This window comes from Melospiza georgiana, chromosome 28 (genome assembly GCF_028018845.1).
Source record: "Melospiza georgiana isolate bMelGeo1 chromosome 28, bMelGeo1.pri, whole genome shotgun sequence".
Classification (NCBI taxonomy): Eukaryota; Metazoa; Chordata; class Aves; order Passeriformes; family Passerellidae; genus Melospiza; species Melospiza georgiana.
The window spans coordinates 668,384-689,097 of record NC_080457.1 but is presented as its reverse complement, the minus strand read 5'-3'; the positions used below and the strand labels follow the sequence as shown (position 1 = coordinate 689,097).

Genomic DNA, 20,714 nt, shown 5'->3' with positions numbered 1-20,714 from the left:
AACTCAGCGTTTTTCTCCAAACTGCCCCAAAAGCGGCGCCGGATCCTCCCCCCAGACCCAGCTTCACCGTTCCAGCTGAATTTTTCCATTATTTTAAATATTTAAATCTCTTTTCGCCTTCTGGAGGTACCTCAGCCCAAAGCGCGGCCACTTTTGGGGGCAAAGAGTGAGAGGGCGGCAAAAGAGAGGAGAAAGCGGCAGCGGCCCCAGATCTCAGCGTTTTTCTCCAAACAGCCCCAAAAGCGGCGCCGGATCCTCCCCCGCGCTGTTCCAGTTGAAATTTTAGTTGTTTTCCTTTATAAAAATCTGTTTTCGCTTCATCTCAAAGCGCTTTTTGGGGGAGAGGAGCGAGCAGGGCAAGGAGTGACGGGACACAGAGGCAGCGGCCCCAAGCTCAGCGTTTTTCTCCAAACCGCCCCAAAAGCGGCGCCGGATCCTCCCCCAGTCCCAGCTCGGCTGTTCCAGCTGAAATTTTGGTTATTTTCCTCTTTAAAAAAATCTCTTTTCGTGTTTTGGCACAACAAAGTGCGGCTCCTTTTGGGGCGAGGAGTGACAGGAGAGGCAGCGCCCCCAGATCTCAGCGTTTTTCTCCAAACTGCCCCAAAAGCAGCGCTGGACCCTTCCCTCACTCCCAGCTCCGCCGTTCCAGCTGAAATTTTGGTTATTTTAAATTTTTAAATATTTTTTTCTTCTTCTGGTGCAACTCAGCCCAAAGCTGGGCTCCTTTTTGGGGTTCATTTCCCTTCCCTTGTTTCCTTTTTGGGATTCCTTTCTTTTCCCTTCTTTCCTTTTTGCCTTTTCTCCCCCTTTTTTCCCCTCCCCACTGTCGGATCAACTTTTCCCCTTTTTTATTTATTTTCCCCCCGAAAACTCAAAAAACCCCGGATCCCAACACGGTCACCCCCAAACCTCCCCGTTATTTTCTCTTTTTCTCCCCAAAATTTTGGGGTTTTTTCCCCCAAACACTCCCAGACGCTCTGGAGGTGGCCGAGCCCCCAGACGCTTTAATTAAACCCCTGCACCACAGACACATTAATTAAGGCCGCCTTTAATTACACCCCACAAATCATTTCCAGCCCCAGCCCGGACAGCCCCAATTTGGGGTCCCCCCCATTTTTTATTCCCCTTTATATTTCAATTTTTAATCTCAGTTTGAGATGAAAAATTCAAATTATTCGAATTATTTGGCACAATTTGGATTCCGGCCGCGCTTTTGGAGGAAACTGGGACTTGGAGGAGAAGTTTTTTTGGGGCAGAAGCGCCTGGATTTGGGGTTTTTTGTGCAAAAAAAAAAGAGAAAAAAGAGAAGGCAGAGAAAGGGGGGAGCGTGGGGTCCTGTAAATCATTGAGGAGAAAAAGAAAAGGGCGGAAGAACCCCCCGCCAACTTCCCCCCGAACTTTTTAAAGAGGAGGAAAAACGGGATTTTCTAGTTTAAAAATTAAAAAAAAAAAAAAAAATTTAAAAAAGAAGCAAAAAAAAAAACCCACAAAAAATGGAAAATAAATAAACTACCTTAGTGGAGCTTTCAGGGAGGGCCCGGCCCTGGTAGCGCTCGGTATTTATAATTTATTGAGGAATTTTGGACTTTTTCCTGGAGCTGCTGCAGAGATAAAAGCGCCAAGCCCAGCCCGGGTTTATTTTAAATTCTGATTTTTGGATACTTGAACGCGCCGGGCTCGGGGGATTTTTGGTCGCTTCCAGCGCGGATTTCCCGAGGTTTCCTCCATCCTCATCCTCATCCTCACCCCGAGGCTGCAGCGCGGATCCAGGCCGGGGCTTGGGGTTGTTTTTGTCTCTTTTTGGGGCGATTTTGGGGTTCGGGAGGGCGGGGAGGGCAGGGGGGGGTTTAGTTCAGCTCGGTTCCGTGTGGGTGTTCGTGACCCGTGTTCGTGCTCGTGTTCCTGTCCGTGCTGTGCATTCTCATTCCTATTTTTAATATTTTTATTTTTCAATTTAAAAACAGACAAACAAAAAAAAGAAAAAAAAAAGTTTTTCGAAGAGTTGAGCGTTGGTAGTGGCTGTAAAAAAAAAAAAACTAAAAATTTTTTTTAAAAATGGAAATAAACTTCTCCAGTTTGGTCCGTGCGCGGAATTCGGACTTTGAGGCTTTTGAGGAGCTCCGGGATGGGCACAGAGGGGGTGAAAAAAGCACAGAAAAGTCAAATTTTTTCCTGCAGTTTATCAGGAGGAACCAGCCCAAATCTGTTTCCAGGGAAAGTTTTATCAGCGGGGCCGCTCTGGGCGGCCGCGATAGCGAAATTCCGCGGATTTGCAGTTTTTTAACCGCTCCTGCTCTTTTTTTCTGGGGTTTTTTTCTGGTTTTTTTTTTTTTTTCTGGTTCTTTCCTATTTTTTCCTCCCCCTCCCTCCGCGATCCCGAGATAAAACCCGAGGAGCTGCGCTGAAATTTCCGCCGCTCCAAACCCGCTCAAAAAACCCCCAAAACCCCCCAAAAAACCCAAATTATCTCCCCCATCGAAGCGAAACCAGAGCTGAAAGGTTCGAGAGAATCCCCCCGAAATTCGTTTCATTTTTGGGGTTTCACATTTTGGGTTTTTCTCGTGCAAAACTTTCCAGCCCGAAGCTGCTCCCGAGTTTAACCCTTGTGCTGCCGGAGGGAGTTCTGCTCCACCCAAACTTCGCTCTGGGTTTAAAAATTGAGCTAAAAAAAATTCAAATTTTGAGGCATTTTAGCGGGGAGATTTCTCTAAATGCTGATTTATTTTTTTAAAAAGCGATTAAATGGATTAAAACGGGTGGGAAACGCTGTGTGAGCTGAATTTGCCAGCTCGGTTCGGTTCTCCCCGAACCCCTGGCGTCCCCAGCGGAGCCCGGATTTGCCCAAATCCTCCTCAATTTTCATTTCCCACGAGTTCCTCGATGTTTCGGCCGCCGGGGTTTAGGAGCGGATTTTTCTCACTTTTCCTTAGAGCTGTGCTAAAGAGCGGATATTTTTAAGATGACGACGATGAGGTTCTTTGAGAATAGAGTGGAAGATGTTAGCTGATTTTATTAGGAAAAAATATTAAAAAAAAAAAAAAAAAAAAGAGAAAATAAGAAAAAAAAACCCAGAAAATGTTGTAAAATTTTTGTTTTCTGTAGCATCGGCCCGGATGTATTTTCAGAGATGTTTTAATGCTCCAGAATAAAAATCGATTTTAGAACAACGAGCAGCGCTCTGTCTTTGTGTTCCTCCCCCCAAATCCCGCAATTATTCCCGCCTTGGTTTTTCCTCCTTTTTTTGAGGTTCAGATTCCCAAAAATCAGCCCAGGAGAAGTGGAAATAATTCCGAAATAATTCCAAAACAATTCCAAAGTAATTCCAAAATAATCCAACTGGGGAGCAGCAAGTGTTTGCTGGGTCCCACCCGAACTTTCTGTGCTCCCGAATGTTTCAAAACTAAAATTATTGATTTTATTTTAATTTCTGGCACCCGAGCTTGGGGCCACCTTTGCCCCTTGATCGCGGGTTTAATTTTTATTTTTGGAGTTTTCATCTCTTTTTATTCCCGCCCCAGCCTGAGGGGAAAAGGCTCAAAGTGGATTTTCTGCCTTTCCTCGCTTTATTCGCCTCTCGCCCATGGAAAAACTTTTCCCGAAAAGATTGACAAACAAAACAAAAACAAAAAAAACCCCAAAAAACCCCAAAAAACCCAAAATCCACAAAAAATCCCCCAAACCCCAAAAAACCCCCAAAAAACCCCCAAAAAACCCCAAAAAACCCCAAAACCGCCACCCTGCCTCCCCGCTCGGCGTCACCTCGGCTTGGACGCGCGGTTCCTTTTCCAGGAGCGATTCCTGCGATTCCCTTCCGAAATTCCTGTGAGTTTTTATCGCTTATGAAGCCCTCAAGAGCCCGGAAAACTGTTTTATATTAAAAAAAAAAAATAAAAATAACAACAATTAAAATCACCGAACAAGCCCAGAGTCCCGCTCGGGAACAGGAGCAGGACCCGGAATCTCCTGCCCGGTAATTTTTAACAAAATGGGCCGCTCCAAAGGGGCAATATTTCACTTCTTTAGGGGGGGGGAAAAAAAATCTCCTTTCTTTGGGGCAGCCCTGAAAAGAAAACAAAAGAAGAAGAAAAGAAGAAGGAAGAATTTTGGAGCTCGAGGAGGGAAGGGAGAGAAAGGGAAGGAACTTGTCATAAAGAAAGGAAAATTCAGCGCAGCGCGCTGCCATAAAAGAATATGACCGCTATAAAACTTTATAGGGTATAAATTTCTGAAGGTTAAGGAACTGAGCGGCTGTAAAGGAAACAGCGCAAGAAAACTTTCAGGAACTCCTAAATTACTGCGAGGAGCGGGGAAGCCCCGCGCGGAAAAGCGCTCGGGCTGCCCCTCAACAGCTTCCCCTCTTCTTACTTTATTTTTATTTTTTTTAATTTTTATTTTATTTTTATTTTATTTTTCTACTTTTTTCCTTTTTTTTTTTTTTTTTTTAGTGATGGAGGGGCAGCTCAAAAAAAAAAAAATCAGAATTGGGGATTTAAAAAAAGAAAAGCCGGGGAGGGACTTTCGCTAATTTATTCTCCCCTTGCAGATGCCGTGAAAATCCAGTGCTCGGGACGATTCCCTTTGTTCTTTCTTCTTTTTTTGTTTCTTTTTTTTTTTTTTAACCTTTTTTTTCTTTTTTATTTCCCCTCCCTTTAAAGCAATTCCAGGCCTGCACACAACAACAACAACGCTGGCACAGAAGGCACCCCCAGCGCTCGCACTCTCCAAGTTCTGGCGAGACGTCTGGGCTGGGGAAGCTCTTGATGACTTTACAGCCCCGGTCGTGCCCCCCCGCGCCTCCCGGGCAGCAGAATGACCAATTGTTTAGTCTCGGAATTTGAAACAATGGCGCGTTTCAAAAGCGAGCCCACTTCGCCTCTTTTTTCTCTTTAAATTTTATTTTTTTATTGCCGCACTTTGAGAGAACTCCAGCGAGGCGAAGAGGGCGACAAAAAAAACCCTCATTCTCGTTTTCCTCCTCTTTTCCTCCCTCCCTCTCTTTCTTTTCTTTTTGTATTTTTGAAGCCTTTTTATCCTGCCGGCGAGGATGAAATTCTTGATTTTGATGTTTTTTCCCTTTTTTTGGGTTTCCCCCCGCCGGGAGGCTCCGCCTGAAGTTCCGCGCGCGGCCGCGAGGTGGAGCCGTCGCTCCACGCTAGAGGCGCCCCCCGGGCGCGAACACCTTGATCCCATTAGGTAAAATATTGGGTTAATTATCGCTGGTTTGCCCGGTTTATAGCTTACATCTCCTCTTTTTTTTTTTGATCCAGGCTAAATTATGTGAGGCTGGGAAGGGGAAAAACACCGCGGCAGCGCGGCCGAGGAGCTGCGCTGAGATGTGGGGCGCGCATCCCAGCTAAATGTTCGTTTAAAAGGGAATAAAAAAGAGCCGGGTTTTGTTTTGTGCCGCTCCGGAGGTGGGAGGACAGCTGAAATTACCCCAGGCCCGCAGATTTACGTGTGCGGGGTTGAGAAAAGAAGGTTTCGGGGGGAAAGGGACGCGCAGAGCCGGGACAATATTTTTCCTCTCGGCCATTAGGATGATCTGCGCCTTCCCCGCTCGATATTTTATGTGTTTTATAATCCCAGCCACCGCAGGATAAAAAAAAAAAGAAAAAATTAAATAAAATAAAAAAAAACCAACTCAACCATGCAACAAAACAAGAGCATTTGTTTCTTTCAGAAGTTGAACACTCATTTCTGGCGCGGCCGCCCCATCTTTTGGCACTGCTGACGCTCTTCGCTCGAATTCTTAACTTTAACAGCTTCAGAAATATTTTTTTAAATGCCACAAACGAGTAAATGAACCCAAAATGCTCTTAAACCACCGAGGTTTGGGACACATACAAATATACCCCCGATGCGGAGGCAATAATGTCAACTTTTAACTCCACCAGTTCACTTTGATTCCGGCCTTTGATTCCTCAGAATTACGAGGCAAAAAATTTACTCAGATGTTGTAAATTCTTCCGCTACAAACTGCCGCAATAATTTCAAGATGGGTTTTCTTTCAAATCGGTATAAACGGGGTTTCTTTCCCTGACCGAGAATTGCTCCCAAGTTCCACCAGGAACCGCTCCCTCCGCTCCAAAAATCGAGATTTTGGGTGAGGGCGGAACAATTCCAGCCCGCAGGGTGGAAAATCTTGTTTTAAGAGGCAAAGTTTCGGCATCTCGAGGCTCCGTTTCATCGCCGCGACGTGAAATACGAGCGCAAACAGAAATAAATGAGCGAAATGAAGAAAAATCTCGCCCCTGTGCATTCGGCGAGAGGCAGAGCGGAGCAAACTTGAGGTTTAGCGAGGAAGGGATTTGAGGCTCTTCCATTTTTTTTTTAATTTTTTTTTTTTTTTTTTTTTTTTTGCCTTATGAATTCCCAATAAATCTTTTCCTCCGCTGGTGTTTATAAATTATCTCTGCCCGACACCCACGCCGCGCTCCCGCTCGGTTTTCCTTGGAATGGAAACATTTTCCTTTCATCGGGAGCCGCGATGATTTAGGATCAGCTCCTTGATTTCTGGGCTTTGCTGGGCACCCAAATCCTCCCGCTCTTGGCCCAAATGTTCCTTTCCCAGCCCAAATTCCCCAATTCCTCCCCTTTTCCCCTTCCCCAACTTCGGGAGGGGAAACTTCTGCCCCGAATTCACTTCATCGATCCCGTTCCCATTTTATTTTCTTTCCCCCCCTGGATATTCCAGCATCTCCCCTTTGCCAGGTTCCAAATCTCTGTTTGCTTCTCCGCACCATTTTCGGGGATTTTTTTTTTTTTTTTGACGGTTTTATGAAACCCAAACCTGCTCGATAGGCAATAAAAGTGGGGAGAAAAAAGAAAATGTTAACTCGTGTTTTAGAGGGGCGAGAAAAGCTTTAATTATAGCGCTGCAAGTGCTCCAGCAGCAATAATTACTGCGAAAGGCTCTTAGGCTCGGCTGGAATTATCCCCGCGCAAAATAAAGGAAGCGTATTTACTTAAATTATTTCTCTAAGGATGCCTTTAAAGTTTTATTCCGTTGCTATCTCGGTTTTCTGTCTTTTTTTCCCCTCTTCTTTTCTGCCTTCCTTCGCTCCCTGCCTTTCCCCACTGAGGATTTTTATATTTGCTTTCAAACCAAGGTAGAAAAACTTAAATATTTCAACTTTCCCCTCCTTTTTCGTGCAACGGAGGTTGAATTTTGTGCCTCAAGTGGAGCGGAACCCTCCTAAAATTCAGTTTTTGCCTCCAGCCCCGCTCGGGCGGAGGCGATGGGGAAACAGCACAAACCCAGGCGGGGCAAAACGGGGGGAAAAAACCCAAACTGAGGAGGAGAAGAGAGGCTGGAAAGGCTGGAAAACCCGTCTGGAATTGCGGGGGGCTCTGGGGGGCCGGGGCTGGGAGGGTCCGCGCCGTTATTAACCGAGAAACGCCTGGGTAATATTTGCTGAGTGCGAGAAATGAATTTCCAAATCTACCCCCTGTGTGTTCCCGGCGCTGCGAAATTGCAGCGCTGGCATCCGAGGGGCAACTCCGGCTCCGCTCTCGCCAAACGCCAATAAAAGGGAAAATTTCTCTGCTCTCCCCTCTCTCTCCCCGCCTCGCCCCGCCGGGTTTTACCCTGGGGAGGAAAAAAAAGGGGGGGGGGGGAAATGAAATTTAGAAAATGGAATTAAAAATGGAATTAAAAATAAAATTGAAAAAACGAAATTAAAAGAGGATGAAATGAAGAAGGGCGAAATGAAGAAGTGGAAGTTGAGGGGGCGAGGTGGGGCTGCAGGGGAGGGGGCGATGGGAGCCCCAAATTTGGAGTTTTGAGTCATCCCCAGCGAGGAGGAGGAGGAGGAGGAGGAGGAGGAGGAAGGGGAGGAGGAGGCAGCAAAGCCGATGTTCTAGATGAAAAACCGCGATGGTTTCGCCTCAATATCGGCACCTCCGCGGCCGCGCAAGGCTCCCGAGCAAAGCCCCGCGTTTATGCGCGCTCGTAAAAGCCGAGCGGCTTTTATGGAGTGCGGCATAAACAACAACAACATCCCCGGCTTTATGGCGCTTTATAGTTTGTTAAACACTTTACGGCCTTTTTTGGGGCTATTACAAACGCAATTCCCTTCACGCGATAGTTAAACCTTTATCAATAATAAGGAAATTGATCATTAAAATGTTAAATATGACTACCTCGTTTGTTTTAAAATATGTTTAGGATAAGAAGCTGTATGATTTGATAACTTGTATTAAAATACCAATTACATTTATAGGACCTTTTAAAACTGGTAGCAATTAAATCGTGTTCTTTTACAGTTTTCCAAAGCGACCCTGACATTTAAAAAGGCTAAAACTGCCTCGTTAAAATTTCGAAATTAACGACTGCGAGCGCTCCTCTTTAATTTTCCAGCACTCCCCAAAAATCAATCTTTTGGGTGGTCTGGGTGCGTGATTTGTTGTGAGGCGAGCGATACCTCATTAATGGGGGTAGTTAAACATATTTAATCCGTATATTCACCCCACCTCCTTCTCCCTTCCCCTCTCCCTCCCTCCCCCTCGCTCGCTTTTCCTCCTTTATTCTCCCACACTCTTCCTCTCACAATCATGCGGTGCCGGGTCCGTGCGGAGCAAGGAGAAGCCAATAGGATGAGGTTTTGGTAATAGATGCAAATGATCATGAAAAGACACTGCAAAATATGAAACAACTCATTTGCGCCGAAGTAAATCACTGAAAACTGTTTATGAACTGGCATCTCTTCTTGGAAATGTAAAGCGAGAACTCTTTAAGTGGCGATTTTTTTTTTTTTTTTTTTAGGGGTGGGGGGGGAGGAAAGAATTCAATATCATGCAGGCTTAGAGTTTTGATTATATCCTCCTTTTATATTCCTGGAAATCGCAAACTGCCGTTGCTTAGCATCTTAGCGCTTTCTTTTTTTCGCTAATAGATTCTCGTGGTCTGGTTTGTTGTTGGGGTGATTTTTTTTTAATATTTTTTTAATTTTTTTTTTTTTTTTTTTTGCTGCCTGCTCAGAAAAAAAAAAAAAAAAAAAAGGAAGAGAAAAAAATATTTTTGCGGTAATAGACTCTCGCGGTCTGGTTTGTTGCGGGGGCGAATTTTGAATATTTTTAAATTTTTTTTTTCCGGCTGCTTAAAAAAAAAATAAAAAGGAGGAGAGAGAGGAGGAAGAGGGGAAAAAAAAAAAAAACCAACAACCACCGCGATTGAAATTAAAATGAGCTCCTATTTTGTCAACTCACTCTTCTCCAAGTACAAAACCGGCGACTCCCTGCGCCCCAATTACTACGACTGCGGCTTCGCGCAGGATCTGGGGGGCAGACCCACGGTGGTGTACGGCCCCGGCGCGGGGGGCACCTTCCAGCCCCCGCCGCAGCTGCAGGACTTCTACCACGGCGCCTCGTCGCTCTCGGGCGCGCCGTACCAGCAGAACCCGTGCGCCGTGGCGTGCCATGGCGAGCCGGGCAACTTCTACGGCTACGAGCCGCTGCAGCGGCAGAGCCTGTTCGGGCCGCAGGAGCCCGAGCTGGTGCAGTACGCGGACTGCAAGCTGGCCGGCGGCCTGGCCGAGGAGGCGGAGAGCTCGGAGCAGAGCCCTTCTCCCACGCAGCTCTTCCCCTGGATGCGACCGCAAGGTGAGCCCCCGGCTCCGCGACCGCCCCTCCGCGTTTCTTTCTGCGTTTTGTTGTCGGATTTTTGCTTTTCTTTCTGTCCCCCCACCCCGCACCCCGTCCTTTCTTTGGCTGCCTGGCTCTTTTATTTCGTATTTTAGTGCTTTACGGGGGTAAACTTTTGCACTTGTAAATTGCTTTATAGTTTAATTACCCTGAAGGAGAGCTTTTCTTCTGGGGGCTGAGCGAGCCGGGCTTTCTGTGGGAGGAAGCGTCCCTAAAGTTTATGGCACTTTTATAGCCTCAAAAAGCCCCTTCGTTTCTGTTGGCCGCTCGCTCCGGGCTCTCTGCCGCGCTGCAGGGCCGCAGATTTTAATTTATTTTAATTTGGGGGGTGTTTTTTGGGGGGATCTGGGGGCGATAATCAGCGTGCAAAGCGCAGCTCCAGCCGGGCTGCCGGGGTGGGCTGAGCGTGACCCCCCCCTTTCCCCTCCTCTCCTTCCCCTTTCCCTTCCCTTCCCGGGGCTCCGTCTCCCCCCTGGAACTCGGAATTCCCTCTCTGCCCTCCCCGGCGCTGCCGCCGCCTCTCCCCGAGCCTGGTTTGTGTTTTTCTCAAGCTCCTTCTCTGCTTTTCCCCCCCCTCTCCCACCGCAACCTTCGCCATCCATCCCCCAGCAGCCGCCGGACGCAGGAGGGGGAGGCAAACCTACAGCCGCTACCAGACGCTGGAGCTGGAGAAGGAATTTCTATTTAATCCCTACCTGACCCGCAAACGGAGGATCGAGGTCTCGCACGCCCTGGGATTGACAGAGAGGCAGGTCAAAATCTGGTTCCAGAACAGGAGGATGAAATGGAAAAAGGAGAACAACAAAGACAAGTTTCCCAGCAGCAAATGCGAGCAGGAGGAACTGGAAAAACAGAAAATGGAAAGGGCCCAGGACGCGGACGAGGAAGGGGAAGCACAGAAGGCGGACAAGAAGTAAAGGGATTTTTGAGGACTGAAAGGGCGAGCGCTGCCGGGGTGGAGGAGCCCCCGAGCCCCCCGTTAATGGCAGTCGGTGTAAGGGAGGGCTGGGGACACACACACACACACACACACACACACACACACAAAACAACAACCCAGAAAAACAAAGCGCAGAAAAGAGAAAAGGAAAAAAAAAAAAAAAAACACACCACAAAAAAAAAAAAAAAAGATAAAAACCCCACAAAAAAAACCCCAACCCCTTTTATTGCCGTAAAACAATATCGCTGCGAGCAGCGCTGCGCCGACGCTCCGCGGTACAATGAGCGGGAGGCGGGAGGCTCCGCCGGCCCTCGCTGCCTTTTGCCAGTTATTAACTAGCGGTAGTGTAACGCAATAGCTTCTGTAAAACATGACTGTGAAATCCTCTCTCTCTCTCTCTCTCTCTCTCTCTGTCCTTCTCTCGCTGTCTCTCTCTTCTTTCCGGGGGCGTGGGGGGTGGGTTGGTTAACATAGCTTTCAGCGCTAGAGGAGTTATGTGATATTACATTTGTGCACTTTTTTATTATTATTGGGGTTTTGGGTTTGGTTTTTTTTTTGCTTTAATTTGAGTTTTAGTTCGCATCCCGGCCCTGGTTTTCGTTGTGATTTTATCTGTATGTACTGGAGGTAGCTATTGAGACAAACATCCCAACAACATGAAACTGCCTATTTATGCTATAGTTATCTCCCTATTTCTCTCTCCTCTTCTTTGCCTCGGTTAGCTGTTTGTTTTTTTTTTTTTTTTCCTTTTTTTTCCAATTTTTCAATGTCTCTTCCATAAGGAAAAAAAAAAAGGGAAAAAAAAGCAAAAAAAAAAGCAAAAAATGGCGTTTTTCTCTCCTTTAGTTAGCATGCGCACAGTGGAGCAAGTTGTAAAGTGATCTTTAGGTTAACTGTGAAAAAGAATGTATACTGTATACGTGAATTACTTTATTGGGGGAACTAATGCTATATTTTGTTGTTCTTTCACCACTTTGTTCTATTGTCTAAACCTGGAAGCGGCGGAAGAAAAGTTACAATAAAGTTTACGAGCGAGAATTCCGTGACATCATTCTTTCAGCCCCGCTCCGCTTCCCCCCGCACAGAAAAGGAAATAAAAACTCAAAAATTTGTGCGCGGACAAAAAGGAGAAAAGCTCGGCCGGGCCGGGCAGGGCAGGGGCCGGGGAGGAGAAGGGCCCTGCTCCTCTTCCTCCTCTTCCTCCTCTTCCTCCTCCTCCTCCCGGCTGTGACAGCTCCTGGAGCCCCCGCTGCAGGTAACCTCCGGTGAATTCGCGGCGTTTTTTTGGGGATTTTTGCGGCTTTTTCCCCTTTTTCTGCTCGCGCCCTGCCCCGGGGCGCTCCTGGGCTCGCTTTGTGCGGGGCGCAGCTGAGCCGCGGCCGGGGATGGATGCTCGTCACCTTGGGGAAGGAGAGCGCGCCCCATTGTCTGCTTTTCCTGCCTTCGGATTCCTCTGCGCGCCCCCTCCCCATCCCGCCCCGGCCGCGGCCGCGCAGAATAAAAAATATAATTTAAAAAAGGACTCAAATCGCGGTTTTGGGTGGTTTCTGTGCCTCTACAGCAGGGATTCAATGGGGGCAGCCGCTCGGCTCCGGCCCCGAGCCCCGCGGAAGCGCTGACGCGTGGAACGAGCCGTCCCTGCGCGCTTTAATTTCCTTTATTTTCGCCGACGAGAGCAGCGAATGCCAGCTCGGTGGCGCTGGGATAAATCAGATCCGGAGCTCAATGGCATTTGTGGGGTGGAAAATAATAATAATAATTAAAAAAAAAAAGCTTGGAACTATTAGGGATCAATGAGACATTTGTCTCTTTTTTCTTTTTTCTTTTTTCTTTTTTTTTTTTTTTGGGGGGGGTGGGGGGGGTTGAGGAGGGGGCGAGGGTCACGGGGGGAGGGGAGGGAATGATGGACAAGTCCGCAGAAAAAGTAGCTGCGAGACGAGGAAATGGTGCGAAGGAGGGAAATTCAGACGGGATCGATAAAGGGACAAATAGAACTCCCTTCGCTCTCCTCTGGCAGAGAGAGACCGAGAGAGCCTCGCTGCTTCGGCAGCAGCGTGCTCGCAACCCCCTCCCCTTTTCCATGGATTTTCTTGAGTTTTTTTTTTCATTTTTCCCCCCCTTTCTCCCCTCGCTCCGAGCTGAAAACTGATTACAGGTTGCTTATCGACTCCGGCACGATTTCGCCCCTCGCAGCAGGGCTCGCGCGGGGTTTTATAGGGCATCAATTATTTATCATATTTTATAAATCCGGCCGCGCAGTCCCGTGCCCCCGAGGAGGGGGCGGGCGCCGATTGGCGCCGCCGCGGCCACGTGCCCGCGCGTCACCGGGGCCGGGAGGAAAAAGGCTCCTTTTTGGTGTAAATCTGGACTCTAATTCCGCAATATATCACGGTACCTCGTAAAACCGACACTAAAACGTCCCGACCTACAAATCACCCGGCCAAATTATGAGTTCATTGTATTATGCCAACGCTTTATTTTCCAAATATCAAGCCGCAAGTTCGGTTTTCCCGTCCGGAGCGTTCCCCGAGCAAACTTCTTGCGCTTTCGCCTCCGGCGGCCAACGCGCGGGCTATGGGGCCGCGTCCACGCCTCCCTTCGCCGCCTCCATGCCCGGCCTCTACTCGGGGGGCAGCTCGGTGCACCCGCAGCCCCCCAGCGTGTACGCGCAGGGCTACGGGCTGGAGCCCGGCTCCTTCAGCGTGCCCTGCTCGGCCTTCGAGCAGAGCCTGCCCGTGATGTGCGCGGGGGACGCGGCCAAGCCGGGCTGCGGCAAAGCGGAGCGCGGGGAGCCGGAGCTGCCCGGAGACAGCGGCAACTTCCGAATCTACCCCTGGATGCGGAGCGCAGGTAACGGGGAGAGGGGAGAGGGGAGAGGGGAGGGTCCGCCGAGGGGGTTTGGGGGTGGGGGGAGTGGGAGTTGTTCGCTGGAGGAGGAGGAGGAGGAGGATGGGGAGGGTGGGGGGGGGGGTCGTTCCCAACTCCTTTGGTGACGTTTCGCTGTTGGAAAGGGGGGGGGGGGGGGAGCAGCGCACCCCCAGCCCCTCCTGTCCCCCCCTCCCAGCCATAAACCCGCGTTGGGCTGTAAATATTCATCGCGGCCGTGTCTGTCTGTCTGTCTGTCCGGGAAGGGACGGACGGAGCCGCCGCGATCATGGCCAGCCCCTTCTGCTGTGTGCGCGCAGGCTGGAGCGGTGCGGACGGACCGGGGAGCGGGGGGTCACACTCGGCACGGGGGGCGCTCCGAGGGCTCGGGGGGTTTATTTGGGGTGTCCCGGTCAGCGGAGCGGCGCCTCAATCCCCGCTCCAGGAAACCGCGAGCGGTGACAGCGCCAGCCCGGCGGCACGGGGACGGACAGACGGACGGATGGAGGGATGGAGGGAGGGATGGATGTCGGGTAAAGGGGGCGCGTTCTGTCCCCAATCCCCCGTGGAAATCCCTTTTGGAGCTGGGGGGCTCCGGGGGGCCCCGCGCCCGTCCCGACCCTCCGGAGCCTCTGGTGCCCCCGTGCTCCGTGCCGGGGCGTTAACGTCAATTAACGATTCATAAATGTTCCTCTCATTAATAAATATCCCTTTCATTAATAAATATGCCTTTGTCCCGCCCGGGAGGGGGCCCGGAGCGGCCCCGCTGCCCCCGGGGCCCGGCTGGGACCCCTTCCGTGTCCGTGGTCACTCCTGGGGCCGGTCAGGGTGCCCGTGGTCACTCATTGGGCTGGTCACGGTGCCCGTGGTCACTCCTGGGGCTGGTCACTGCCCATGGTCACTCCTGGGGCTGGTCAGGGTGTCCATGGTCACTCGTGGGGCCAGTAACGGTGGCCATGGTCACTCGTAGGGCCGGTCACTGGGTAAATGGTCACTCGTGGGACTGGTCAGGATGCCCATGGTCACTCCTGGGACTGCTCACTGTACGAGTGGTCACTCCTGGGGTCGGTCACCGTGTCCACGGTCACTCCTGGGGCTGGTCCCAGTGTGAGTGGTCACTCCTGGGGCTGGTCACGGTGCCCGTGGTCACTCTTGGTGTTGGTCAGGATGCCCATGGTCCCTCCTGGGGCTGGTCACGGTGCCCTTGGTCACTCGTGGAGCTGGTCACGGTGCCTGTGGTCACTCTCGGAGTTGGTCAGGATGCCCGTGGTCCCTCCTGGGGCTGGTCACGGTGCCCTTGGTCACTCGTGGGGCCGGTCACAGTGTCAGCGGTCACTCGTGGTCACGGTGTCCGGGGCTCCTCACTCCCCCGGGATGCCGAGCAGGGCCAGGGAGGCGCCGCTGCCCCGCCCGGGATGGGCACGGGTGAGGGACACAAAGCCTGAGCTCCTTTTCCACCCACACCTCCAGAGCATCATCCGCGCTCCACGGCCGCGGAAAACCCGCGGAGGGCCCGCGTGGAGCGCTGGGGGCCGGAGAGCAGCGCAGGAGCCGGGGCAGGGCGCTCCGGGCAGGCGGGAGCTCCCCTCGCTCTGGTTTGGTGGTCACCTCTCCCCATTACCTGCCCCATCACTCATCCGCCTTTACAGCTGATTTATCAGAGACTGAATATTTCTGCTCGTAAACACTTCATCCGCGCTTTTATCCCCCTTTGGATTTAAGGAGCTCCCCCCGCTCTCTCCTCTTTCAGCGCTGCGAGGATCAGCGCCGGAAACACAGCAAACCTCCAAAAAAACCCCCAAAAATCCGCGTGTTCTGGGGTCAGCTGAGGCTAAAACCAGAAAAACTCAATTTGGGGTGTAAAAGCGGGGGTGCCGCCCTCGCAGCCCCCGTTCCCGGTGGCCGGGGTGCGATCCCACTGCAGGAATTCCGTCCCCAGCGCAGACAGAGATGTCATCCCCATTCAGCCTTTATGGCTCTCTCTGTCCTCGGCCCATTTTACAGCCCGAATTCCACGACCCGCACATTTTTACTTTACAGCTTAGCCAGGCCCGTTTCCCCCTTTTTTCCTCCTTTTTTTTCCCCCTTTTTTCTTTTCCTTTTAATGACTGGGTGTTTTCTTCTTAAAGAAGAATTAAAAAAAAAAATGGAAAGGGGAGAAAAAAGGGGTTGAGTTTTGTGGGGGGAAAAGGGTGAAAAAGGAGAAAATGTGGAGTGCGGGGGCTGCTGCCCGGGGGAAGAACGCGTTCCGAGCAGGGTTTACACCCCGTGATCACAAACACCAGATTGCAGAATAATTCCCCACCAGGAATCCAGGAAATGTCGGGCGGAGGGGAAAATCAGGAGCGGGGCCCTTGCCAAGGCGGCCGGGGCCGGTGGCCAAGGTGGGGCCAGAGCTGGGGCTCTGCCCATCCTCGCACCCCAAAAAAGGGGAAAAAAAAACCTCTGAGAACCCCCCAAAATCCCCAAATATCCCCTGGAATGAATGAAAGCATCTCACACCTTCCGGATCGATCGGGGAGAGGACAAACACCGCGATTTGTGGGGCAGGAGATGTCTCCCCTATTTCCCCCTCTCCTCTCTCTGCCCGGCTGTTCCCGCACCCATTTCCCCCCAAATCATCCCCAAATTTGTGCTGTCTGGATGGAAGCCGAGGCAGGAGCTCGGGGGATGGGAGGGCAGGAAACTTTGTGAACTTTGCTGTTGGCTCGGAGGCCGCGCTGGCCCCGAGAGGGAGGAAAATAAAATTTGGGGATTTTGGGGATGTTTGGTGGGGGGGGCTGCAAAGACTGGGAAAGCAGGAAAAAATTTAGGAAAATTATTCCTAAAATTCCTGAAAATTAAAGGAAATTCTGGCCCAGGTCGTGATGTTGGGCGGCACAAAGAGGAGAAATTTTGCGCTGTGCCAAAAAAAAAAAAAAAAAAAAAAAAAAAGAAAAAGAATGAAATGCCACCCAAACGGCCTGAGGTGACCGAAATGTGCGTTTATCCGGCAGGGACGGACAGAAAGCGCGGCCGCCAGACTTACACGCGGTACCAGACGCTGGAGCTGGAGAAGGAGTTCCACTACAACCGCTACCTGACCCGGCGGCGCCGCATCGAGATCGCGCACTCGCTGTGCCTGACCGAGCGCCAGATCAAAATCTGGTTCCAGAACCGCAGGATGAAGTGGAAAAAGGAGAATAAAAGCGCCGGGCCCGGCTCGGCGGGGCAGGAAAAGGCAGAGGCCGAGGAGGACGAGGAGGAGTGAGGTGGATGCAGGAAGCGAGAGGAGGGGAAAACGCGAAAAACGCGAAAAGACGCAAAAAAACGCGAAAAGACGCGTTAAAAAACACACACAAAAAAGGACTATATATAAAAATGAATGATAAACGCATCGATAATGAAACCCCTAGGAGCGATACTTGTGTTGATGACACTGATATAAAAATACTACCTATATTAGAGCCTCTTTTTTTGGGTTATTTTTGTTCCTTTTTGTACCATAGAATATCTACCTATTCCGTGTGGCTTTAGAGACGCGTTTTTCCCGTGTGAGCCTCCCTCTAGCAGCAGTAATTTGTAAATCGCTGTAATTTGTACTTGGCTGTGTACTGGGGGTTTTTTGGGGGGTGGGGAGGTTATGAAGTAACGTGGTCGTGTTTAGCACCTTTAATCTAGAAAATGTGACCCGAAAGCCCGAATGCAAATCACATTTAGCGCGTAGAGTCCTGTACATATGAATTATCATTCCTCCTTCCTCCCCGGAACCTCTGAGCTTTTCTTTTCTCCTTGCGATGTTCTTTTGTCTGTGGACATTTTTACCTTCGTCTATAAGGGGGGGGGGGGGGAAATAAAGGAGTTAAAAAAAAAAAGAGAAAAAAGCAGTGGAATTAATATTGTGCTACGTCAAATGTTGTATATCGAAGCAGCAAATTATTTAATGGCGGCGCGTTGCTTTTTTTTGTTATTAATAATTATTATTAATATTATTATTATTTTCCTTCGTCTGTGATTATTATTCTTCGAAATAAAAAGGAGATCTCCAACAATCCGCAGCGCCTTGGGTGCCTCCCTCATGAAACACAAATAAACCCCCACATTTTTTGGAATAAAGGTGATGAAATTTCCTTTTACCCCGGTTTACCACCCAAATTTCTCTCCTTCGCTTTGGCACAGCCGATCCATCGGAGATCTGGGTGTTTTTCTGTAGATTTGGTGAAAATCCTGAGCAAAAATTGATTTTCGGGGCTCTGGAAGCGCGGGCTGGGTTCTGTCCCCTCTCTGCTTGCGCTGGGTTATTCCTGAGGAAGGCAAAAACGGGGGAAAAAAGGAATTTAAAGAAAAAAAAAAGGAATTTAAAGAAAAAAAAAAAAAGGAATTTTAAGAACCCCGAATGGCCCCAAATAATCTCCCCGCTCCTCGCTTCAGTTCCCTTCCTCTCCGATCCATTCCGCCGCGCCTTTGGCCATTTTATTTATTTATTATTTTCTTTTTTAAGGTTCTCCCTCCGCCCTTCAATGGCTTTAGTGCGGACTGCAACTCTTTCATTAGCACCAAATAACGGCGAGCATCAAAGCGCGCATAAAATAAATTAAAGCAATTAAAACGTGCGCGCGGGGGGAAGGAGGAGAAGAGAGAAAGGAAAAAAAAGAAATTTACAAAAATCAACAGGGCAAAACAAAATACGAGGAAATTTCAATTTAAGCACTTGCGCCTCGGCCGCGCTCTCCCCCTCCCCGCCTTTTTTTCATTTTATTTTATTTATTTATTTTTAAAATTTATTTATTTATTTCCTCTGCGCATAAAGGCGCGGAGGCTCCGCGGGATTTTACTGGGCGAGATGCGCAGGGAAGGGGACTTTTTAAAAATAAAATAAAAATAAAAATAATAATAAAATAAGCAAAATAAACCCCAGTTCAGGGAGCTCGGGGAGGAGCTGGAGATGGCAGCCCCGCACCTTCCTCTTCCTCTTCCTCCCCTCGCTCCTTCTCCACCTCCCACAGCCCCGGGCACATTTTATTATTAAATTTAATTTTTTATCCCCAAAATCCGGCGCCACGTCAGGGAGCTGCGCGCCCCCAGATTCGCTGCCGGCTCTAATTATGGAAATCCCGTAATTAATAAAGGATCCGCTCGCCCGCTTTTCCCCCCGAATTCCCGCCTGGAGGGGAAAATCCGGGGAAAATCAGGGGGAAATCGAGGGGAAAAATCAGGGAAAAATCCAGGGAAAAATCCAAGGAAAATCCAGGGAAAATCAGGGGAAAATTCCTTTTTTTTTTTTCCACTGGGTGCAGAGCCAGGTTGGGGTGCGGGGGTGAAATAAATGAAAAATAAAGAGATTCCAGAATTTTCTGCCCCCTCTGCTGCTCCCAGAGCCCCCCCCCTCCCCGGGCGAGCGGGAATTGAGGCCAATTCCAGGGGAAAAGGGCAAAGGGGGGGCCGGGACACCCCAAAATCCGCCCTGGGGACACCGGGGGGACACCGGGGACACAGGGCGGGGTCCCGGGGGGTTCGCGGCCCCCCGAGCGCCGATCCCGCGGTTTTTCCGCCTTTATTCCACCCCCCAAGGCTCCTTTCAGCCCCTCTGAGCCCCCAAGGTGCCAATTGGGACCCAAAAAAAAGGGAAATGAGCCCAAAATCGCGAAGCCCGCTGTTTTACTGTGCCCGTCCCCGTCCCCATCCCTCCCAAAGCCGCAGCTCTTTATTCTGGGGGGGGTTTATTGTTCGCGAATTTCAGGCGTTATTGCATTTTTAAAATCCCCAACGACCCCCCCCCCCCCATATCCAAGTCAAGGGTGGGGTGAGTGGGGTGAAAAAATGGAAAAAAAAATAAAAATCCCCGACCTCCTTTTTTTGGTAATTTTTAAAAAATATATTTTTGTGTTAAAGAAAAAAAAAAAAAAAGATGGCGGCTAAGAAAAAGACTGCTGTTAAACCGGTCATGAAGAAATGCAATAAATTCCTTGTTGTTTTATGAAAATTTACAACTTTGTGATAGAACTTTATGAGTGGCTGGGTTCTGGGATTGGCCAGAGCCGGTCATGTGGACTGCTAACCGTGAACATGAACTTTTTATTATTTCCCATGTGGTTATATTGCACCATTCTTCTGTCCGCTGCACCTTGGGTCGGATCAGTGTCCTCCATAGGGCTCTCGCCCTCTCTCTTTGCATTTTTTTGGTTTTGTGTGCGCGCTCGGCGGGGCCGGAGCGGGGCCGAGGGGCGGGGGGGCCGCCCGAGCCGCTCGCAGCCCCGGCTCCCCCCTCGGCTCCCGCACCCCGGCACATTTCGCATTTTTTATCTGCCTTAATTATCACCGCAATCTCCCCCGCTATTTTTAATAATTTTTTTTTTTCTAATTTTAATTTTTTTTTTCTAATTTTTTTAAAAATATTTTTGAATCCATCCCCCCCACCTCCCACCCCGAGTTTCCCCCGCTGCTTTTGGGGTCTCGGAAGGGCGGAGGGGATTCTGCGGCACCGCGGGCGCTTCTTTCCGCTCCTTTTTCCGCACAAAAATGCGAGCGGCCCCGAGGAGCCCGAGGGGCGACGGACGGCGCTCAGGTTGGGACGAGGTTTGGCGGCCGCCAGATAAGCGCGGGCTTATCTCTGCCCGCCCAAAATTCCCTCCCGTGCCACACAACAGGACGGCAAAAGGTAAGGGCACAATGCCTTTTCTTCCTTTATTGTTGTATATGTAAATATAGATATTTTTAATTATTTCAATGAAAAGATGGATTTGTCGAGCTGCTGCTTTTTCTCTTTTCCTGTTTCGTGCCCATCTCCTGCCTGGGGAGGAGGTGGTGGAGGCGGGGATGGGAAAAAGGGTGGGGTGGTGAAGAAGGGAGAGGAATGAAAGGCTTTGGAAATCTGCTCCAGCCGCGATTTCAGCCGGGAAAAAGCGGGATTGGAGGTGAGGAAAAGGGAGAAATAAAGGTGGGGAAAAAAGGGGGAAAAATAATGGAGAGGAGGGCGAGAGAAATAAAGGTGGGAAAAAAAACGGAAAGGAAGAGAGCGAGGGGAGGGAAGGAAGAAACAATGAAAGAAAAAAAGGAAAAATAGAACGAGGAAATAAAAAAGGGAGGAAAAACGAAGAAAAGAAATAGAAAATGGGAAGGAAAAGGCGAAGAGGGGCTGGGAGGATGAGCAGGAGCCGGGGGAGGTCACCTGGAGGCAGCAGCCTGGGCAGCTCTCGGAGCCCTTTGTGGGCACTTGTCGCGTTCGGTTCTGCGGCTTTTGGGTTTGTTTTGGGTTTATTTTCCCTCCCCCTGTCACAAGCCGCTGCCG

General features: G+C 49.9%; 2 protein-coding genes across 3 annotated transcripts; both read left to right on the top strand.

Moving 5' to 3' along the window:
- The first annotated feature begins 4,362 nt into the window (after positions 1-4,362).
- Positions 4,363-10,559, top strand: HOXB8 (homeobox B8). Of its 2 annotated transcripts, XM_058041879.1 has the most exons (3): positions 4,363-4,391; positions 9,179-9,600; positions 10,255-10,559. In XM_058041879.1, the coding sequence occupies exons 2-3, from the start codon at positions 9,183-9,185 to the stop codon at positions 10,557-10,559; spliced, it is 723 nt and encodes a 240-aa protein (XP_057897862.1). In that variant the 5' UTR covers positions 4,363-4,391; positions 9,179-9,182. The 2 variants fall into 2 exon arrangements, with proteins under 2 accessions (XP_057897862.1, XP_057897861.1); XM_058041878.1 differs by lacking the exon at positions 4,363-4,391 and having other exon boundaries at positions 9,183-9,600; positions 10,252-10,559.
- A 2,470-nt stretch (positions 10,560-13,029) lies between these two features.
- HOXB7 (homeobox B7) lies at positions 13,030-16,697 on the top strand. The gene is made up of 2 exons (XM_058041882.1): positions 13,030-13,432; positions 16,444-16,697. Exons 1-2 carry the CDS (start codon positions 13,030-13,032, stop codon positions 16,695-16,697), a joined length of 657 nt encoding a protein of 218 aa, XP_057897865.1.
- Positions 16,698-20,714: the final 4,017 nt, after the last annotated feature.

Excerpts from the sequence above, each read along its gene's own strand:
- HOXB8 (XM_058041878.1), top strand. The coding sequence starts at position 9,183 with ATGAGCTCCTATTTTGTCAACTCACTCTTCTCCAAGTACAAAACCGGC. Across the intron at positions 9,601-10,251 it reads CCCCTGGATGCGACCGCAAG|CAGCCGCCGGACGCAGGAGG; the intron begins GTGAGCCCCCGG and ends TCCATCCCCCAG.
- HOXB7 (XM_058041882.1), top strand. The coding sequence starts at position 13,030 with ATGAGTTCATTGTATTATGCCAACGCTTTATTTTCCAAATATCAAGCC. Across the intron at positions 13,433-16,443 it reads CCCCTGGATGCGGAGCGCAG|GGACGGACAGAAAGCGCGGC; the intron begins GTAACGGGGAGA and ends TTTATCCGGCAG.